Here is a 20,546-nt window from a genome sequence, read left to right as displayed (position 1 = left end):
TTCTATTCTGATTACTTGCTCCCCCCCCCCCCAAAAAAAATGTTTGCATCATGGGAAGAAGAGATTAAATAGAATCTGTAACTTGAAAGTGTTATGTAAAAAGTAGGTTGCAAGGTTTGGGGGAAAATGGTTTTTGGACTTCACTTCCCATAATCCCTCAGTCCTCTGGGCCATTCCTCGGTGTGCATCCCCACTTTCTCGGTAGCCCTATGGCAAATGATTTGCCCTGTGGAGAAATTATATGCAGGCACAGGTCATGAACAGGATGCAAAGCAATTGAGTTCAGCAACCTTTGGAGAACCTTTTTCCATGTCTATGTAAATGGCAGGTTTGACTTTCACGGATTTTATTATGAGCAGGTTTGGTTAAAATGTTTCCCCTCTCTTGATACTTCAGTGCATCTCTACAATCAGCTTCCATTAGGAGTTCATCAAAGAGTCATGCTGGAGGATTTAGGACTCATCTAAACTGCTATATAATGCAGCTTGAACTGGATTATATGGTCAGTGTATTGTAGACTCATATATTGCAAATTGAACTGATCTGAATTATATCAGTCTACACTGCCATATAATCTAGTTCAAGGCAGTTAATCATCATTCTGAAACTGGATTATATGGCAGTGTAGATGGGGGCTTCCCGTTGACTGTAGAGGACTGACTATCCATTTCCCAAATAAAGACACAGTTAAGCTATATTTGCTACCAAAACATTAGTTTATTTGCATATCAGAAATTAGCTATTAATTACAAAAAAACAATCAAAGGTTGACATCTGTTTAGACTGATGCCTTAAGAAAATCAATTTTATTACAATAATATCCGACACTGCACATGAAAGTATCTTTTTCAGAGTAGAACACTGAATTAAGGAGGGCTTTTCCATCGCTGAGGTGCTGCATGACTAAGAACTTGAGAAATGGTGTCAGCCATAGGAGGAAGTGGGACAAACCCTTTAGAAACTGATACCAGACAGGGCTGTCTACATAAATAGGAAATTTTAACAAACAGTAGAATGACAGACTCATTTAAAGAGTTATGTTATGCATTACAACTACATTGCAACCCTACTATGTACAAATCAAAGGAAGCAAAGTTATGAAGCTGTATTGGTTCATACCAAGAGTTTGGAGTTCAGTGTATATTTGAAAGCAAAAAGAGTCATATGGTACCTTGAATCCAAATAAAAAGATGGTTTTTAAAGCGGCCCAAGATCTGGGCAGGATGCAGATGTAAGTGTGGCTTGTGTATGTGATGAGTGTTTTTTTATTATCCTTTGCACCGGTTCAGTATCAAGCCTTTGAGATTTAGGCTGATGCTGTTTACCAGTGGAGTTGGGGCAAAGTGGGGTACAGGGAGATGCAATTACTCTTTGGTTTGAGGAATAAGTGCATTCTTGTTTGTTTCCCCCTCTGAGCCAAGGCCAGCTGGTGCTTCCTCACCTAAACTGCCTTGGAGGAAGATGGAACTATGGAATTAATGTTACATGGCTCCGATTTTTGATACCAAGAGGTTAACATATCTTACATTACATATTCTAAGGCCGTTTCTAGGAAAATTTCATCTTATTCTTTCCATAAACTCAGCCTGCTGGAATGTATGTTCGTGAAAAACAACCAAAAAAGTAAAAACGTGTATTTCACCTGCTGTAAATTTTATTGATTCAAGAAAAAAATGTACATGCTATAAAACTAACAAAAGACTGGGCCTGCCTTGAGTACAGGATCGAGCCAATTCTAGGATGAAGGGTCCTCTCTTCCTTCGGCTCAGAAGCCCTCCTTGATCGGGGTGCAGCCGGAGAACAACCGCTTCCTCTTTCCCAACAGCACTGGATTCCCACCAGCGTTTAAGTCACTTGGGTTGAGGAAGACGGAGGTGCCATTTGCCTCCGGCTCTTCCTCAGGAGTTTCTTCCAATGCCTGGGTTACGGAAAGGAGGAGAGATTTGTCAGATAATGTATTTCATCACATACCATATTTACTCAAGTCTTAAGGCACCATTGAATCTAATGTGCAACTCAATTTTTGAAATCTTGAAACCAAAAAAAGTATTTGCTGCTGAATGTAATGCACAGCAGCAAGAAAAAGTGCACTCTTTATGCTATGTGTTTAGAATTCTTTCTTTAAAAACAAAAGTATTAGAACACCAAAGCTTCCAAGCAACGAAAAAGAAAACTTTGGGAGGCATCTAAGCTGTAGAATGACTTCATTTTAATTGTCCTGGCTCAATGCTATGGAATCCTGGGGGCTAAAGTTTTACAAGGTCCCTTGCATAGAATGGGATGCCTCGCCAATCTACAAATCTCAGAAACACTGAACCGTGATCATTAAATTGACTGCCCCTCAAAGAGGAGCTCCAGATGCTCGGGCTGTGGCGCAGCTGGTTAGTAGACAGCTGCAATAAATCACTACTGATGAGTTCGAAGCCAGCCCACATCGGAGCGCCTGACCATTAAAAATAGCCCAGCTCATTGTTTATTTATTTTATTTTATTACAACATTCATATCCTGCCCTTCTCACCCAACAGGCATACATTATTGGAATTCTTCCACTTCTCTCCCCAATAAGACCTCAATAACACCTCAAAGAACAATCGGAATCTTCTCGGTGTCATCCATGACTCTGCGATCTACCTACCTTCCTCTTGGGAGTGACCTCTGGGGGCGCAAAGAAAGTGTCCCCTGCTGCCACCAGCGTGGGGTCTTCCAGGTCCTTGGCATCTCCTGTTGGCCCCTCCATGAGTGTCCCCTCCTGAGCGGGAAAACAGAAAGACGTATGGGAACTTGGGAGTGTGCTCTTTCTATTCATTATCTCTTCAAATGAAGAATTCTATCCTCTTTCTTGGGTGGTAATTTCCCGGCAAAAAGAAAAAAAAACATTCAGAAAGGTAAAGCATCAGCAACAGCAGTAGCAACAGTTTAGCAGATCAAAAGCTTGTAGTGTCCACAGTAGAGCGATTGAGCTAAAGCAATCCAGGAGCACAACCAAGCTTTAAAAGTTATGAACAACATATCCAGATAGAGAAGTCAGCAGTGCATAGCTAGCTAACAAACTCACAGCAGACGTCTCCCCATACTCACAGAAGAACCAAACAAAATGAAAGACTTAGGGCTTGTTGCATGCTCAGAAAAAGAGGTGTATCCCTGAGAACTATAAGTCTAACCAACAAGGTGACAGCAGGAGAGAAGAGAATGACAGGCAGACAGAGAGATCAACTGGGAAAGGGCTTTTATCCTGCTAACCAACTCAACTATCTAAGCCCTTGATGAGGACTACAAGCTTGTGCAGGATGTGGTTAAGTCCCAACCCTCTGACTGGCCACCCCATTGGCACCCAGAGTTGCTCCGTGGTTTCCATGGCTGAGCAAGTATTAAAAGCAAGCACTCTAATCATTATACGCTTTCTATACCAAATCTAATGATAATTCTAATAAGGACTTCAAAACGGCTGCCCAGTGGCTGAAGCGACACGCTGCATGTTCCCAAACAAAGCAAAAATCTCATCCCAATCATCGTGATTTGGAGCTGCAGAGCTTCCAGGTAGAGCGTCTTTTTAGAAGTGAAGAAGCATCAACACTTGTCTAGAGAACAATTCAGGACAGAGGGAATCCTGTGGTGCAGGCCTGCTCTCAATGAAAAGGTCTCTATAGTCACTTCCCTCCTTTTCCCAAAAGCCTTTAGTGTGAGGTATCTCACAACCTCTGAGGATGCCTGCCATAGATATGGGCGAATGTCAGGAGAGAATACTTCTGGAACATGGCCAGACAGCCCGGAAAACATACAACTCTGTGATCCCGGCCATAAAAGCCTTTGACAACACATGTGGAATAATTGATTTTTCATAATATTTCCCCCTGCAATTTATTTCCTTGGAAAATGAGAACAAAATATTAAGGAGCATCTTTTTTTAGAATTATGGGTAAAACGTTTCAGACAAGGCATTCATATATTTACTCTCCCAAAATGGTTTCTAAAAGTAATGTCACTTTTGGATCATGATGAATTCCTGATCTTAGCTTCCTTTTCACAGTTCTTCTTATGAGGAGAACATTATGACAGCTTCAGATTCTGTAGAACTAGGAATAACCTATCTTTTTATTCTGCTAATTCAGGTTCCCTCTCTCCGCTTCTTCCAGAGGGCATTTTTTGTTTGTTTTGGATACCCTTAAAAACTAGTAAAATGCACAGTGTTCCATGTAATTCTGGTGTTCTTTACCATTCAGGTCTATGCAATTTCCATCATAACAAAAAAGTTAAAATGCTACACAATCAATTCAATTGGCACAATGAACCTCCTTTCCTCGGCATATGCCCTCCTTGGGTCTAAATAGCAAATGGGGCCACTTCCATGGCTCCATCTCAAGGAGAGCAAGAGGTGCCACACTGAGCTGCTTTTACCTGGAATTGGAGCTGTTTGAGGAGCCGTTTCTCTGTTTCTTCTTTATGGTTGATCTGGCTGAGCAGGTACAGCACCTGGAGAATGGGCAGGCAGGTGGGGCAAAAGAGAAAACAGGCAGAATTGGAAAACTTTGGATATAGAGGGAAGTTCTATTTGTCGGCAACACTGCAGACCTTTCGCCCACAACATTGCATTTCTCTTCATCCTCTGCATAGTTGGCTGGGTTCTTTTTAGCAACATCAACAAAGGGAAGATGGAGAAAGAAGCTATGAAAAGGAGATTCACTGTCAGAGGCCTTGAGAACTACTGAACCATGCCATATACCCATTATCTGTCTAAACACATCTCCCTCTATGAGCCTACAACAGCTTTAAGATCAGTTGGGGAGACCCTGCTCTCTGTCCCAACCTCTTTGTAAGTGCGACTGGTTGGGACGAGAGACCCAGAGAGACCCTCGGTTGTGAAACTCCCTCCCCAGTGACATCAGGAAAGCCCCATCCTTCCTGATTTGTAGAAAAAAACTTAAGACCTGGCTTTTTATGCAATGGTTTGGTGAACAGGAAACTACGGAATGAGATTCTAACAGCTTGAATAATGGACTATGGATTTTGGAAAACAATTTGGCCATGAGATCATGACTCGGCATTTTATATGGTTTTAACCTGTTAATTGATTTATATGTGTTTTAATTGCTTATACAGTAGAGTCTCACTTATCCAACTTTTGCTTATCCAATGTTCTGGATTATCCAACACATTTTTGTAGTCAATGTTTTCAATATAACGTGATATTTTGGTGCTAATTTTGTAAATACAGTAATTACAACATAACATTACTGCGTATTGAACTACTTTTTCTGTCAAATTTGTTGTATGACATGATGTTTTGGTGCTTAATTTTTAAAATCATAACCTATTTTGATGTTTAATGCGCTTTTTCTTAATCTCTCCTTATTATCCAACATATTCGCTTATCCAACGTTCTGCCGGCCTGTTTATGTTGGATAAGTGAGACTCTACTGTATATATAGATTGTTTACATTTTGTTTACTTGTGCGGAATTGAATTTTTATCAGATCTGTAAACCGCCTTGAGTCCCCTCCGGGGTTGTGAAAGGCTGGATAAAAATGAAGGGACTGTCAGATGTTCTGCTTGCTTTTGGGGTCATGGTTAGTACAGCGGATTAAATCGCCAGCTACAGAAAATCTTGCCAACCGAAAGGTCAGCAGTTCAAGCCACAAGTCGGGATGAGCTCCCGCCGTCAGCCCCGGCTTCTGCTTACCTAGCAGTTCAAAAACAGCAATGTAAGTAGATAAATAGGTACCACTTTGGTGGGGAGGTAAAAAGGCGCCCTGAAGACATGCCAGCAATTTGATCAGGAAGGCATTAATGAACAACAAGATTCTTGGCATGGAAAAATGGAACAACAGCACCTCCCCATGGCAGAGTCAAGCACAACCTCCAGATGCTTGAGATGAAAAAAGAGGGACGCCTTGCCTCTGTATGTACTGTCTGTCTTTGTTGTTAATTGTATAACAGCATTGAATGTTTGTTTATATGTATTCTGTAATCCGCTCTGAGTCTCCTTGGGGAAATAGAGGGGAATATAAATAAAGTATTGTAAGAATAGTAATAATAATAATATCAATGATGGGAAAAGCTAAACAGTTTTTAAAATTACCTCCATTTATGATAGCAGCCCATACCTTCTCTTGGTGCTCCTGCTCCTTCTTGACTAGCTGGCTTTTGTACTCTGCTTCCATTTCGGTGGCTACTTTCTGTTTCTCTGTCAGCATTTTGTGCAGGTTGGCGCATGAGGTTTTGCTCTGCTTGAGGCGGTTCTCCAGTTTGCTATACTCTACTTTGGAGGAGGTAAGCTTTGGAAATAGGGGAAAGGTGATATATTAAAATAACTTCCTCTGAATAATTTGCATCCACATAAGGTTTCCAATGAAAGGTATTGGGCTGGGGAATATAACTTTGTCAAGATCTCCCAAAGGGTTTCCATAAATGTTCTGAATATGCCTATTCTATCCTCCCTCACAACAGAAAGCTTAACACAGTATCTCTCTTATACATGCAATATGTTTACCATTTTCACTGTTATATAAATGCAATAACCTCCATCCAAGTTCAGATCATCACACATTCCTCATCTTCACCCCATCCTTCCTTGGATGTGTCAGCTTGCATTTGAGAACGCCTAGTCCTTAGTTATACTGTCTCGAGGTTCCCTAATATTATTTGACTCCCTGCATTTCATCCAATACCCAGCCCTATCACATGCTATTTGCAAGATGTCCCATGTCCAGCCCTTTTTATAGCCTGGTCAGGCCCATTGTACTACTGGCAATTGGTTTGTTGAGTATTGTTTTGATTGAGCTTTTGCTGCTGTTTTATATTCTGCTATTGTATCTAATTGTGTTTTATTTTGATTGTTATATTTATCATGCTCTTATTTTAATTGTTTTTGCTTTAATTGATTGTTTGTATTGTCTTTAGTGTTTTGTGGGTATTTTGCACCATATGTAAGCCACTTTGAGTCTCTTTGTGGTGGCGGGTATAAAAATAAAGGTATTATTATTATTATTATTATTATTATTATTATTATTATTATTCCTCTCTGTTGCCAGTTAATCTTACCTCGCCAATCAGGTGCTTGATCGCACAATTGGCTTCTGGGAGGGTGTGGATGCTCCCCCAGCGATGCTTGGTGCGGTCTCCTGCGTCGGCATCCAGCAGTTTCTGTTGGAGATCAGCAATTTGGGCACTCCTTTGGAGGAAGTGAAGAATGTAAGTGCTAGGAATGCAGGTCATCAATACAGCTAACACCCAACTTATTTAATGGGCTATAGCCCAATCCTTTTCTTTGGGGAATTCGGATTTACTACGGAAGAAAATGATAAGGACCTCTGCCCCAACCAGGCAAAGCTAAAAACTTGAATTCCCCCAGCCCATCTAAGATGCCTGCTGCATGGTTTAAACCAGGCATTGGCAAACTCCGATCCTCCAGATGTTTTGGACTTCAACACCCTCAATTCCTAACAGCCTATTGGCTGTTAGAAAATGTGGAAATTGAAATCCAAAACACCCGTAGAACTGAAGTTTGCCCATGCTTGTCTTATGGTATCCCAGCCTGTGTATCTGCACATCTGGAAATTAAAGCAACCCTGTACCTGAGCTCCACCTCTGTTTCCAGGCTCCGAATTTGGTTGGCGAGGGAATAGTTCATATCTGCATCATTGCGCGAGAAGGTGCGCCTCTGGGAGGAAAGGGGTGAGAAAAGATACCAGGTTAATAGTAACCTCTTAAATCCAGTAGTAGGGGAAATGTTGGATGAATGTCACACGCAACACGTCAACCCCCTTTTTATGGCCCTTTGAGGCACCCTCATTTTAAAAAGAGGTCATTCTTGGCCCTCAAATCATGAAATAGACCATAGTGAACTGGATCTCTCCAAACAGGAAAATTGTAATTTTGCTCTTTCGATCGCCATGCCATTGACAAAAAAGTGAATGAAAATGAAAACTTCCAGTTTTGGTTCAACTCACTGGGATGGATGGGGTCCAAGCGGCCCCTGTCCCACCGCAGCTGCATATCTGTCTTAAACAAAGGAGACTATTGAAATTAGTCTCTAGCAAAGACAAGACTTTAGATATAAAAAACCTCTTATTTTTAAAAATTCTAATATACCCTTATAATGTTAATATACATATGCCTAACGTAGTTTTAGCATTCTTCTTACATCTGCTTGTACCATTGTTTTGACACTCAACATATGCCATTATTTCCCCAAGGAATGTGCTGTGTGAAAATAAAATGAAGGAAACACTATGGGATGAATAAAATGAAATGCAAAATCAAATTCACAATGAGATATGGCAACCAACATGGGACCGAGCACTGAAACCCTTTTGGCTGAAATGATTATGAAGTATGAGTTCAATAGATCTAAGCAGTTCAAAAGTGGGCTTACACAGGGCTTTGAACATTTTGTGAAAGTCCCAAGAGGACAGCCCCTCTGAGAAATCTAATGTGAGAGTGAGATGAAAGCGAATGTGTATTGGAAGAGGATAAAATGGATGCTGGTGCTGGTATCTGATGGCAAGAAGTGTTTGGCTTAAGCCTCATGCCCTGACTATAGGTATCCTTAACTTTTCCTGTTTGAGAAGAAGTAGATTTTCTATGGGGCCAGTGCAGAAAAATCTTCCAAGGTTTAAATAACTGGATGTCTCCTTGGCCTGCGACAGGAGTTAACCCATTCCTGGATGGCTCCCTCTCTGCCAGCTGAAAAAGCGACACCGATTCCAGTAAGCACTGGCTTCAGGAAAGAGGAAGAATCTCCCATCATAGGACATCCTTCACAAAGCATGGGAAGTCCAGCCCTGGAAAAATAAAGAGCCTCATTCTCCTCATGGTTCATTATTGTGTAAACCAGCAACTAATCCTCACCTTTTTTTTTGCGGAAAGGTTCTCCCCTGCCTCCTGCTTTTCTTTAAGTGATGTGATTTCCTTGGCCAATTTTTTACGGTCTTCTAGAAGGTCGTTGAGGTGGTGCTGAGCTTCTTCAATACTAACAAGGAACTCAATTTCATTCGCAAGATCGTTCTGGATAAGAAAGAAATCAGGTACAACCAAGGCCTATGGTAAGGTAGGGACACATACCTTGTGTTCTAATGCAGAGGAAAGAAAACATCCCACAAAGGTCTGCACCCAGAGCTGCCCAATCCTCCACCTGGCCTCATTTTACACCCAAAAGTTCTTAAAATGAACATGGAATTGTTTGTAATGTGGTGTTCACCGAGATACAAACTAGGGTATATATCAACGTAAGATATATCATTTTAAAGGTAACGGTAGAGGTTTCCCCTGATGTTAAGTCCAGTCATGTCTGACTCTGGGGGTTGGTGCTCATCTCCATATTTCTGAGCCGAAGAGCCGGAGTTGTCCATAGACACCTCCAAGGTCATGTCGCCACTGGCATGACTTCATGGAGCGCCGTTACCTTCCCACTGGAGCGGTACCTATTGATCAAATTTCCATGTTTTCGAACTGCTAGGTTGACAGAAGCTGGAGGTAACAGCGGGTGCTCACTCCGCTCCCCGGATTCGAACCTGCGACCTTTCAGTCTGCAAATTCAGCAGCTCAGCATTTAACACACTGCACCACAGGGGGCTCCTAAAATATCATTTTAGGCCTCTCTTTTTTTAAATGAACATGAAGGCTTCATTAAAAAGTATTTTGAATGAACCAGCTAAGCCTCATCTTCCCCTTCTGCTTTTGCTCCCCTTTCTGAACAAGTCAGCTATATAAGTATCTATTTGTTATCAATGGGAGCAATTGAGTCACTAAGCCTCACCTTCACACGGGCAGCAAGTCCCTCGACTCCGCGGTTCGAGGTCTCTTTCCGTTTGCTGGCAGGTTCTTGCTGTTTCTGCAGAGCAATCTTCAAGCGTTTGTTAGCAGTGGCTTCCTAGAGAGGGACAGAGGCAAGAATCAGAATCAGTCATGGGTTGAAATCCCTCCCTAAACCATGCAGCGATTATGTTGGGGCCACTCACTTTTCAAAATGCTTTGAGGCAAGGCAGAGGATTGAAAAAAAGGGAGCTAGAAGGAATTTATTTATCTATTTACATCATTTATATCCCACCCTTCTCGCCCCGAAGGAGACTCAGAGCCTTTCAAAATAGGCAGCAATTCAAAGCCAAAACATTAAAACCCGAAAACATTAAACACAATTTAAAACAAAAGAAAGGAGCTTCTCAGAATAGTTCCTTGATATTATTAACTCCTCAAAATAGTTTTCTATAACAATATTAACTGGATGCTAGGTTTAAGTTCCCTTCAAATCTGCAGCGCAATACATAAAGATTATTCCCAAAGTTCTAACAAAGTCCTCAAATTCATATGGCTTTTGTTTTGCACTTATTGTGAGTATGCTCACAGATGTCTTGAAGACAACCCATAAGCGGTACATTCACCACATTCCTACCTGTTTTGCTTCTATCTTTAAAAAATAGGAATATGTTGAGCAATGCAGCAAACATTGCATTTTTGTAATGATATCCCTTTAGAGCAGGTATGGGCAAACCTGGACCATCCAGGTGTTTTGGACTCCAACTCCCACCATTCCTAACAGCCTCAGGCCCCTTCCTTTTGCCCCTCAGCCGCTTAAGCGGTTGAGGGGCAAAAGGAAAGGGCCTGAGGCTGTTAGGAATGCTGGGAGTTGGAGTCCAAAACACCTGCAGGACCCAAGTTTGCCCATGCCTGCTTTAGAGACTGGTATTCCAGATGAATGCAACAGCGATGGGAGCCTATGTAGCTTTCCTGGTCTTATACAACTGCAACTGCCAGTAGCCCCTACCAGTATGTCCAAAGTGAGGATCCAACATAATCTGGAAGGTTCTCCTTTGCATCCTTAAGTAGTCCTGATTTTATCATCTACTTCCCACCTCAGCCTGTGAAAAACTTAAAAGATCATTTTTAGATAATGAGGGTTTGGGAGGGGGAAAGGAGAGAAAGGTGTTTCTGGCTCCCTCACCTCTTCTGCCTTCCGCCTGAGAACACTGGCTTGCTTCTTCCTTTCCAAGGACAATGTTTTTAGGAGCTACAACTCACCCGCTCCTTCAGCTGGATAACTTCCCTATCCTTCTGCTGCTTCCACTGTCTGAATTTTTCACCATCTTCTTTCATCTGCCGGATGAGCTGAACACGCTGGACTTTCATTGTCTAGAAGAGAAGTAAAAGCTGGGGGGTCAGTGAACATCAAACAATGGGAACAAACACTGAAATGTTCCATGTCTTCAAGGTTTTACTGATGAAAATGCAACCCATGTGCCAGGGCAACAATGCTCTTCTAATAGCTAACCCAGTTAAACAAGTCTTCAAAGGTACAAGGACAGCAAAGGGTGTCCTACTGCTAATAATCCTGTACATCACCTTGTCCTGTTTCCTAGAGCAGGACTTCATAAACTGTGAGTTTAAACTAACACCAAATGGGGCCTCCTTAGCTCTGTGGTTCTCAACCTGTGGGTCCCCAGATGTTTTGTCCTTCAATTCCCAGAAATCCTAACAGCTGGTGAACTGGCTGGGATTTCTGGGAGTTGGTAAGTCAAAACACCTGGGGACCCACAGGGTGAGAACCACTGCCTTAACTCAATGTTGTCTCACAAAAAATAGCAACAATAAAATTATTATAATAGTTAACCCGCCTTTTCTCTCTAAAGAGACTAAAATCGGCTTACAACAAAACCAATACAATGCAATTTAAAACCTAAAATATACAAATATCAAAATAGAATTAAATATTAATGGTATTAGAACTGAATAGTTAAAACCCTTTAAGCTGATTAAAAACCTATTCATAGCTAAAACCACAGCATCCCGACTTGCTTAAAAACCTCCTTTAAGTCTGCCTAAATAAGTAAAAATAAATGTTTTGTGGTGACATTTGCACGAATCCGTTGTGCAGGGCTTACACTGGATTCTGCAGAAGATGCTTCAGCTGTACTTCATGAAAAGGAAAATCTGTCTGCACATTAAGCCTTGCAAATGCTGGTTTATTATCAGAAAATTTTGATATATTTAATGTTCCTATATATATTCTGGGTCACGTAATAAAATTTTCAGGCCAAATGGAGTCGCAAGTGGAAATGTTTAAGAAGCTCTATCCTAGAGAACAAGGTAAGGAGATGAAACCTCCCGAGTACCAGCACTCTATCACAATGTTTTTATGTGATCTGGAGCTAAGCAGGACCAAGATACTGGGCAGAGATTGGGGTCCAAGTTGATTTCAATATTGGCCCTGCCTTCTGGCTGTCGGGTAATTCAAAAAAGTGTAAAATAGTAAAGCAGCAGCAGCAGCAGCTTTAGCAGATCAGAAGCTGCTTGAACTAGCAGGAGACGAATGAGCTTTATCAATTACAGGAACAAAGCCAAGCTTTAAAACTTAATTGAATGAATTACATTTCTATATGGGAAAGTTAGGGCCTAACTATCTAGCTATTTCTCTGGAGACATCGTCTCTCTCCATGCTCACAGAAGAACAGCAAAATGGAAGGCTCAAGAAGCTTGCCATGCAGTCTGGAAACTTTGAATAAAAAGAGTCATGTCCCTGAGAAGTATCAGCCTAATGAACAGAAGAGAAAGACAAAGAGGGCACTGGAGGTAGAGCTTTCCCTGTCAGCTAACTCAGACGCCTATCAACTTGTTGAGGTCTTGTGCAGGATGTAGCTAATGATCTACACTGGCTCCCATACCAGACTCTCCTCCTCCACTGGAAGAATAAAAAAAATCAATCCATTTTATAAAGCTCTTCACACACCCCTTGATATTTTTCACATTGATACTCTGGATCATTACGTACCCGGATCTCTTGGTTTAGTTTGCGCACTGTCTGCTCACTGGATTCTTTCATCTTCAGGAGCTTTGACTGGTCTTTCAGTTTCTTCTTCAGATCTGTCATTTCTCTTTCCAGGTCCTGAAGTCGCCTTCGACGCTGCTCGCTCAGCCTGAAAGGGCAGCATACCTTTGTGAGAAGCCTCAGAGGTGTTCCCAGCCAAGCCTTTATTTCCCTTCCTAACAATCCACCCCCCACCACCCTCCACAGAATGTGTGCCTCTTACTTTGCTTGGTTGGCATCCTTTTTGGACATGTGAAGTGCCATGATCAGCTCTTCTTTCTCCTTCTGCAGTTTGGAAACTACTTCTTCCAAATTCTTAATGTTGCTCTTGATAAAATGATTTTAAAACATAAATAAATCTTGAAAAAAATCCATACTAATGCAAGTATTACAAAGTGTGTGTGTGAATATATATATATATATACACGCACACATGCCCGCACTATACTCAGAACTACACAGTTGACTTCAGCCATGAATCACAGTCCCCAAACAATGTTTGTATTGTCACCAAATGGGCTTCTAGAGAGAGATCAACAAACTAGGAATCACAATGGAGAAGGATGTCCCCTTCATTTTCATGATAAAGAGTTGCTCCTGCTGGTAAGACACAGAAAATGGCCTCTCCAGCTATGTATACTTATGACAAATGCTCTTTGTGATGGCAGCTCTTACCTGGTATTGCCTCTGTATGGGCTCCAGCTGGCTGTCATTCTGAGAGATCTTCCTCGCCAAGGCCTTCTTCAGAGTCAGGGCTTTATTGTGCTCCAGCAGCTCTTTTGACATCTGAGCCTGGTGAAGGGCATGCTGGGTCGCATACTCATCAGAGGATCGTTGGGCTTCCAGATCAGCTTCTGAAACCTGGAAGAGGACAGGCAAAAGCTAAGTCCGTGAAGGCTAGAAGTGGACAGAGGTATCACATTGGCCCATAAAAAAATTGACCCAGTTGGAGGGGAGTGCCATTTTGGGATATACATTTTTTAAACTTAAGCATGAATATATATACACACACATATACTAGGACATGAACTCAAAGTCTACGACATCCAGCAGCTGACTTACAGCACTATTATAACAAGAATCCTGGTCAGATGTATCCATGTCAGCATCACCATTAGCATTTTCATTCTGTGGAAGAAAGCAAGATTTAGCCAGGTATGATACAAAGGTCCTATAAACAGCTTACAGGGGCCTCTGTTTTGAACCAGCTCTTGGGAATATATAAGGTGCATATTTCCAACACTGGAAAGATCCAGTTCCAAACAAAACATGGTAATTTGCCCATTTTGAACTTCTCCAGAAGAAAAGTTTTGCAATCTTTAAGGCTTGCATAGTTTTGTAATCTTCAAATATGCTGTATTTTGTTAAGTCTGTAAAATATCCTGCCTGAGGGCTCTTACCGTCAAGCGAGTAATCAGTTCCTGCAGCTGACAAAATAATTCCACCAGCTGTTTTAGTTCTTGGTCCTCCAGAGTCTCAAGTAACTTCTGCAGGTTGAGTTTTGTCCTGAAATTCAATTTCACAAAGTGAGGATTGGAACATCTGTATCTAATTTATGGCATGTAAATGATCAACTGAACACTCTCATCCTGTCCTGGCTGGCCCATATGTATGTCCTCATCCCTGTTCTGGATCAAAGGTGGACAACATGTGGAACTCTAGCTGGACTGCAATTCCCACTGTCCCTCACAGATTGCTTTGCTGGCTATGAAGAATTTGTCAGCCCTGGTCTCCATGGGGTGAGTCCCACAGCAACTGCTCTACAGATTCAAACACCTAAGCATGTATAGGGCACAGACTTACACAGGATGCTGCTGCAGCTCCTCAAGTTTGGCGTTGATCTTTTCATTCTGCTGCTCCGCCTACCAAAAATAGAAAATGAATTACGAACAATGATATTATTACAGCCATGCACAATAGTATGAGACAAATCACTTTGAGTGTATCTTGGGCCTTACCGCAATGCAACTCTCCAACACCTGAGCAATCTGACTTGCTGCTTCGCTCAGGCTGCGGCTGAGTTTTGCATTCTCCTCTGTAAGGAAGTGGTTCCTCTCCATCAGAGACTGCAAGCTTTCTGAGGGCTCCCTATTGACAGTAAGAAGGAAAGATGCGTTAGTAAGGGCCTTCTACCAGAAAACCACTTTTTTCTAACCAAAAACTAAACAAAGCAGTGCAGGATGCATTGCAATTAAGTTTACAGGAGGAAAAGATAGCAAACTTCCCCACGAACCAGCCTTTAATTTCATGGGCCAACTGCTTCCTGGGCAAAGTTACAGTTATGGATAGACATTCCTTACCCAATAGAAACTGGGAGTGTCCCTCCGTGGGCCTGTAGCAATAAAACCTGCAACTCTTGAACCTAGAAGGAAGAATATGATTATGTTTAACTGTTTGTCTTGACATTTTTACCTAATAACATAGTTTATGATTCTGTGGCAGCAATTACAAAAAAAATACAAGGGAGACAATGAGACCCTATTTCCGCAGCAACTCTCCCCTCCCTAATTCTGGAAAATACCTGCGTTCTTAACCGGTTGATCTCTTCAGCCTGTGGGTCAATATTCACTATTGGCTTGTTCTTTATTTTTCTGGCCCTGTCAGCATAGCGAAGGGTATTCAACGTCTCCACCAGATTAGAATCAGCTGGACTCACGCAGGCAATCATCAAAGTGTGGCTATTGCCTCCCAAGGAATCTGGAGAGTAAGAAAGCAACAGGGGCTGAATAAAACTGAATAAAATCCCACATTATCTGCTTTGAACTGGAATATATGGCAGGGTGGACTCAGATATCCTAGTTCAAAGCAGATGTTGTGGGATTTTCTGCCTTGATATTCTAAATTATATGGCTATGTGGAAGGGCCCTGAGTCTATGTTTTGCTTTTTAAAAGTTTTATTTTACTATTGTTTATAGAATCAGAAAGTTGGAAGGGAAAACAAAGGTCCATCTCACTTAACCTCCAGTCAATGCAGAAATTCAAAGCTACAGTATCCATGGCCAGGGGCCATCCAACCTATTTTAAATGTTTCTCCAAAGCGCCCACTAACATCCCTTTGGCAACGGAAAGAACAGGTTTTCAGAGCCTCAAGGTAATTCCTAGAAAGTCTCGTGTTCCAGCCTTACCTTGCAACAGACGGGTTAGCTTGGAATCCCTATAAGGGACAAAACTGCCCTTCTTGGTTTCATCCCCAAGAGCACTGAAGACATTCCCCAGGCAGAGAAGCCCTTTATTAATATTGATACCTATACAGAAAAAAAACAGGATAGAGAGATCTCAAGTGAATGCTTTTTCATAAGAAAGGAAGACAGAGTAAAACATGGAAGCAGCAAATCAGAAAAACTATTAAAATACTTCTATGTCTGCAAAATCATCAGTCCTTACTTTAAGCGATCCTAAACTTTGTGTTTTGATTGACAAAGAGATGAAAAATAGGAATAAAAGGTTTTTGAAACATGAAGACATTGTCATTGTCAGAAACCTATCCTACTTACCTTCCCGGAGTCGATCCCCTTCTGCTTTGGTCTTCTTCTGCCTTTCAGAACCTGCCAGGTCTACCAGATGCAGTTTGCAGTGAAAGCTGGTGTTCCTAAGCCAGAAATAAAGTGGTCCAGTCAAAAGACAGTGTATGGGAAATGTATGACAATGGATAGCATTCATAATAGTTTCTCAGTGGGTAGCACTGCAATGGTGCAAAGAGAGCTACTGACAACAGAACATTAATTTTCAAGGTTCTGCATTTGTTGCTTTTCTAACCAAACATCGAGTTCAGATATCTTCTCCAAGTATTCCTCTACCCCCCAAGAATTTTGATCGAAAGGTGCTTTGTGTAATTGCATACACACAGCACAAGTCCACATTTATTTGCAACAGGCAATATTACAAATGAGCAAGGTTCTGGATGCTTTTGCTTACATGTCACTCTTGCTTTTCTGCTCAATGCATATGGTGAAGATGGCATGAGAGCGTGACGACTGGGTGTTCATAGCTGTGGCAGCAACCGTTCGGGAGTTATTTCCTTGCTCCAGGCAGGAGACTGTCTCTTGGGCATTAGTCACCTCATGTGCTGTCAGTCCCACGATCTGGATCAAAACACAAGATGAGGAAGAAGCAATTATTCTGCCTTTGAAGATCCCTTTGTTTATGGTATCTGTAAAACCAGTCACTATCAGGCAAAGGAGCCTATAATTGGCGATCTTATTACAAGATATAGAATTGAGACTGAAAGACTTCAGATGAAATGTTGTTCAGATGAATTCTGAATGAGAAGGAACATAAATTAGCTATAATTATATTGCTTTCCAATTTTTGGTAGACCAGAAAATTGCCTCAATGCTCAATTTACTGTATTTATTTCCTCAACTTTAGAGGCTTTAGAAGATATAAAGGAGCAATGTTTATAAAACAACAGATGTCTATTTTATTTTCTCATCTTTATTAGAGAATAGTGCTTGCATATGTCTACCACACTTAGAGAAGTCAGCTTGCCTGCATCTACTGAAGACCAAATTGAAATCCATTTTGACACTACCAGCTATATTTATGTGATATTTCACATACTATTCTCTGAAAAAAAACCCAGCAAACAATGGCAGATCAAGTCTACCTTTATGCCTTCCTTGGGATCTTCGCGAATGCTGATTTGAGATGTCCTATCTTTGGCTGGCGACAAGAGATCCAAGATGTCTTCATTGTAGATCTGAAAAGTACAAAGTAGCAGGCTAAAAAGTAATCAACATAAAACAACAGTGGCAACTTCAAGCCTGCTTTCTTGTAAGCAAACACTACCAAACAAAGGAATTTATTTTCAAGCTAACAAGTGCAGGATCGATGGATAGAGCACCTCCAATGACTGTGGATGCTAGTGTTCCTCTTCTACCACACCTGGAAAAAGGATTGTTGCTGAAAGTCTGAGAGGGAAATTGAGCTTTTCCTCACCTCAGCAATATATGAGAAAAATATGTTAAAAACACTTTTAAGTCCACAACCAATTTAGAACTGCTACCCAGATCAATTGATGAGGCAAACTTTGTTAATAATCTACAGAAAAAGCACAAAGAACCTCGATGGATGCCCATCCAGCCTTTCTTAAGCTATTAGTTTATGCAAAACATAAATGGTTTCTACCTCTAAATAAGAGACTTTCAAGGAAAAGTGCCAGTCCGTTTTCTCTTGTATTTTTTGGAAGAGAAATTTTATCGCTCGGGGGATGACTCCAACGATGGGATCGTTCTCTTGGTTGGCTATGTAGGCTTCTCCCATGGAATATGTTTTCCCAGACCCCGTCTGTCCATAGGCCAAAACAGTGGCATTGTATCCTTGATAATTGAGACAAAAAAGAAAGTTTGTCATTATATATGAGGACGGCTGCCTCACATGATCAAAGAGAAGCACACTGGGAATACCTGATCTTTCCCCGGATCCACATATTTTCAGTTGGGCAACCTGCATATTGTTCAAGCCTTATTCCTTCGTACTGCTAAGGTTATTTAGGATTTTATAATCAGAAGCTACACCATGTAGGAAAGAAACCAACTTTCTTCTCCATTTGAACAGAAGGCTTCTTTTGCTCTTATCTCTAGTCAGTGATCAAAAGTAAGAAACTCTTTAAAAAATTCAAATGTTCAGGTATCTAAACTGTTAAACTAGAGCTGTCACTTTGGTTTCAGGACACAATCCTCTTCATGAAAATACCCCTCCATTATTTTGTCAGTATTGTTCTCACCTTTAAAAATTCCCTTTATGAGGGGAACGATGCAAGTGTTAAAAACTTCCTCTTGCTCAGTAGAAGGGTCAAAAACATAATCATATGTGAAAGATTTGTCCTTCCCTAGGATTACCTGTGAGGAAGCAAAAAGGGAGATTATATTTAGCCAACAAATCCCTAACTCAACTCAAAGTAACACTATATGCACATATATTCAAATGTGTATGTTGGTTGGTTGGTTTGTAACAGAAAGTCTTGATAGATCTGGACCAAATTCGTCACCCATACCCTTCATGATCCAACTTAAAAGAGTTGAGGGATTTGAACTTTTTAAAAGTGCCTACCGCTTTCGGGCTCAGAACTGAGGCCCAAAAACTCTCCTCACCTGCTGTTCTCCAGGGACAAAAGACAAGCACACGTGGCATCCCTCCGCAATCTCTTTAGGAACAAGTGGGCGACACCTCAGGGCCACCTTCACAGGGATCCCTTTGTCCTCGTCCTTCGACATTTTATCTGGCTAGCTTCCTGAGCAAGAGATCCGAAAGTGGCAGAATGTTAGTCTCCTAGAAAAATAGCTGTGTGGTATGGGTGCCGAATACAATACAGGCAGATTTTAGTCATTCACACAACCAAAAGAACTTCCTTAGTCCAAGGTATACTAGCATCAGGACTACAATTTGTGTGACTGCTAAAATGTTAACTTTAAAAGCATTTCCTCTAATTGTTCTATTTATACACAGCAGACATAATTAAACAAAAAGCAGGTTGCTACTGAAAAGCTATGGCTCTAAACTCACATATAGTTTTTTTTTCTTAATAAACCTTTTCTGTCTCAACATCTGCATGACAAAAAATGTCAAAAGAACTGTTCACACAAGCACCTTTGCCTTTTCTATTTTTTACAACCATAATCATACTATTACCTAATGAAGACTAAAGTATTTTAAAAATGAAAGTAAATGTGGCTGACCTCCACATCCAGAAAAAGACAACACAGTACAAAATAGTATATACTATCTACCTAATATTATATTATCATTATTAATATTTTCCAGCCCAAGCCTAATGGACAGGATTAAAAAAAAATCAGGTGAGGAATTAACATTATTCTCAAATCTTTCATATAAACGCATTATAAAAGAAGTAACATTATTATTATTATTGTGAGCACTTCCCTCCTCCCAAATAAAGAGCACACTTTCCAAAAAAAAGTGAAATTATATTTTAAAGATTCCATTCCATCCCTAGAAAGGCAATAGAGAATAACTTTTATTGTTATTGTTGTTGCTTTTGTCAGCACTTCTTTTGTCTGATTTAGGGCCTTTAAGGTGTTTTGGACTACCGGCAATTAGGAATAGTAGAAGTACAAAACACCTGCTCTAAATGGACAGAATGATTTTTTAAAAAATGAAATTAGGGCCAGCTAACACCTCCCAATAAAGTATAAAGGCAGGAAGTTTCCAAGCTTTGAAGCTGCAAAGCCATTCAATGCTAATCAAGCTAGTTTCCAACAGACCTCACAACCTCTGAGGATGTTTGCCACAGATGTGGGCGAAACGTCAGGAGAGAATGCTTCTGGAACATGGCCAGACAGCCCGGAAAACTCACAAAACAGTACATAAATAATAATAATAATAATATAATCGTCCCATATAATAATACATAATAATATTATAATAATACAATAGCTTCATGTATTAATTACTATGTCTACCATTGCCTTCATTGGCCCCTCCCCCGCCGCAAAAAAAAAAAACAGCCTTTATTCAAAATTAAATGTTCGGACCTCACCTCCCAGAAGAGTGAAAAATAAAAATTCACAACGGCAGGATGGGGAAAAACATTATTCGTCCATCAATGGCGCGCAGCCTCCTCTCCTTCTCCTCCTCCCGGCGTCTTGCACTGTGAAAACGCCCACTATTTAAACGCAACGCGCCCATCCGGGCATTCGCGGAAGAGAGGGGGCGGAACCAAGAGAGTGACGCAAGACGAAGGGAAGGAAAAAGACGTCATGACGTCATGACGCCCTCCGTCGCCATGGA

The 20,546-nt window shown here is 41.1% G+C and overlaps 1 protein-coding gene across 1 annotated transcript; it reads right to left on the bottom strand.

Moving 5' to 3' along the window:
• Nucleotides 1-1,530: 1,530 nt before the first annotated feature.
• On the bottom strand, nucleotides 1,531-20,404 carry LOC134294842 (chromosome-associated kinesin KIF4-like). The gene is made up of 25 exons (XM_062966595.1): nucleotides 20,296-20,404; nucleotides 18,890-19,029; nucleotides 18,523-18,637; nucleotides 17,925-18,115; nucleotides 17,404-17,496; nucleotides 16,713-16,879; nucleotides 16,292-16,386; nucleotides 15,923-16,042; nucleotides 15,319-15,494; nucleotides 15,098-15,159; nucleotides 14,756-14,885; nucleotides 14,601-14,659; nucleotides 14,198-14,303; nucleotides 13,860-13,925; nucleotides 13,473-13,658; nucleotides 13,021-13,124; nucleotides 12,762-12,906; nucleotides 11,015-11,125; nucleotides 9,756-9,869; nucleotides 8,849-9,004; nucleotides 7,573-7,658; nucleotides 7,040-7,169; nucleotides 6,103-6,273; nucleotides 2,637-2,750; nucleotides 1,531-1,918 (listed from the first exon to the last, which is right to left on the bottom strand). The coding sequence occupies exons 2-25, from the start codon at nucleotides 19,010-19,012 to the stop codon at nucleotides 1,766-1,768; spliced, it is 2,973 nt and encodes a 990-aa protein (XP_062822665.1). The 5' UTR covers nucleotides 19,013-19,029; nucleotides 20,296-20,404; the 3' UTR covers nucleotides 1,531-1,765.
• Nucleotides 20,405-20,546: the final 142 nt, after the last annotated feature.

This window comes from Anolis carolinensis, unplaced genomic scaffold (genome assembly GCF_035594765.1).
Source record: "Anolis carolinensis isolate JA03-04 unplaced genomic scaffold, rAnoCar3.1.pri scaffold_25, whole genome shotgun sequence".
Taxonomy (NCBI): domain Eukaryota; kingdom Metazoa; phylum Chordata; class Lepidosauria; order Squamata; family Dactyloidae; genus Anolis; species Anolis carolinensis.
Note: the sequence above shows the minus strand (reverse complement) of the source record. Positions and strands in the feature narration are given on the sequence as shown.

Bases quoted from the DNA above. Each gene is read 5' to 3' on its own strand.
- LOC134294842 (XM_062966595.1), bottom strand. From the start codon at position 19,012: ATGTCGAAGGACGAGGACAAAGGGATCCCTGTGAAGGTGGCCCTGAGG. The intron at 18,116-18,522 runs GTGAGAACAATA...TCAATTATCAAG, and splicing joins CATAAAGGGAATTTTTAAAG to GATACAATGCCACTGTTTTG. The intron at 2,751-6,102 runs GTATGGGCTGCT...TTTCCCGCTCAG, and splicing joins AGCAGGAGCACCAAGAGAAG to GAGGGGACACTCATGGAGGG.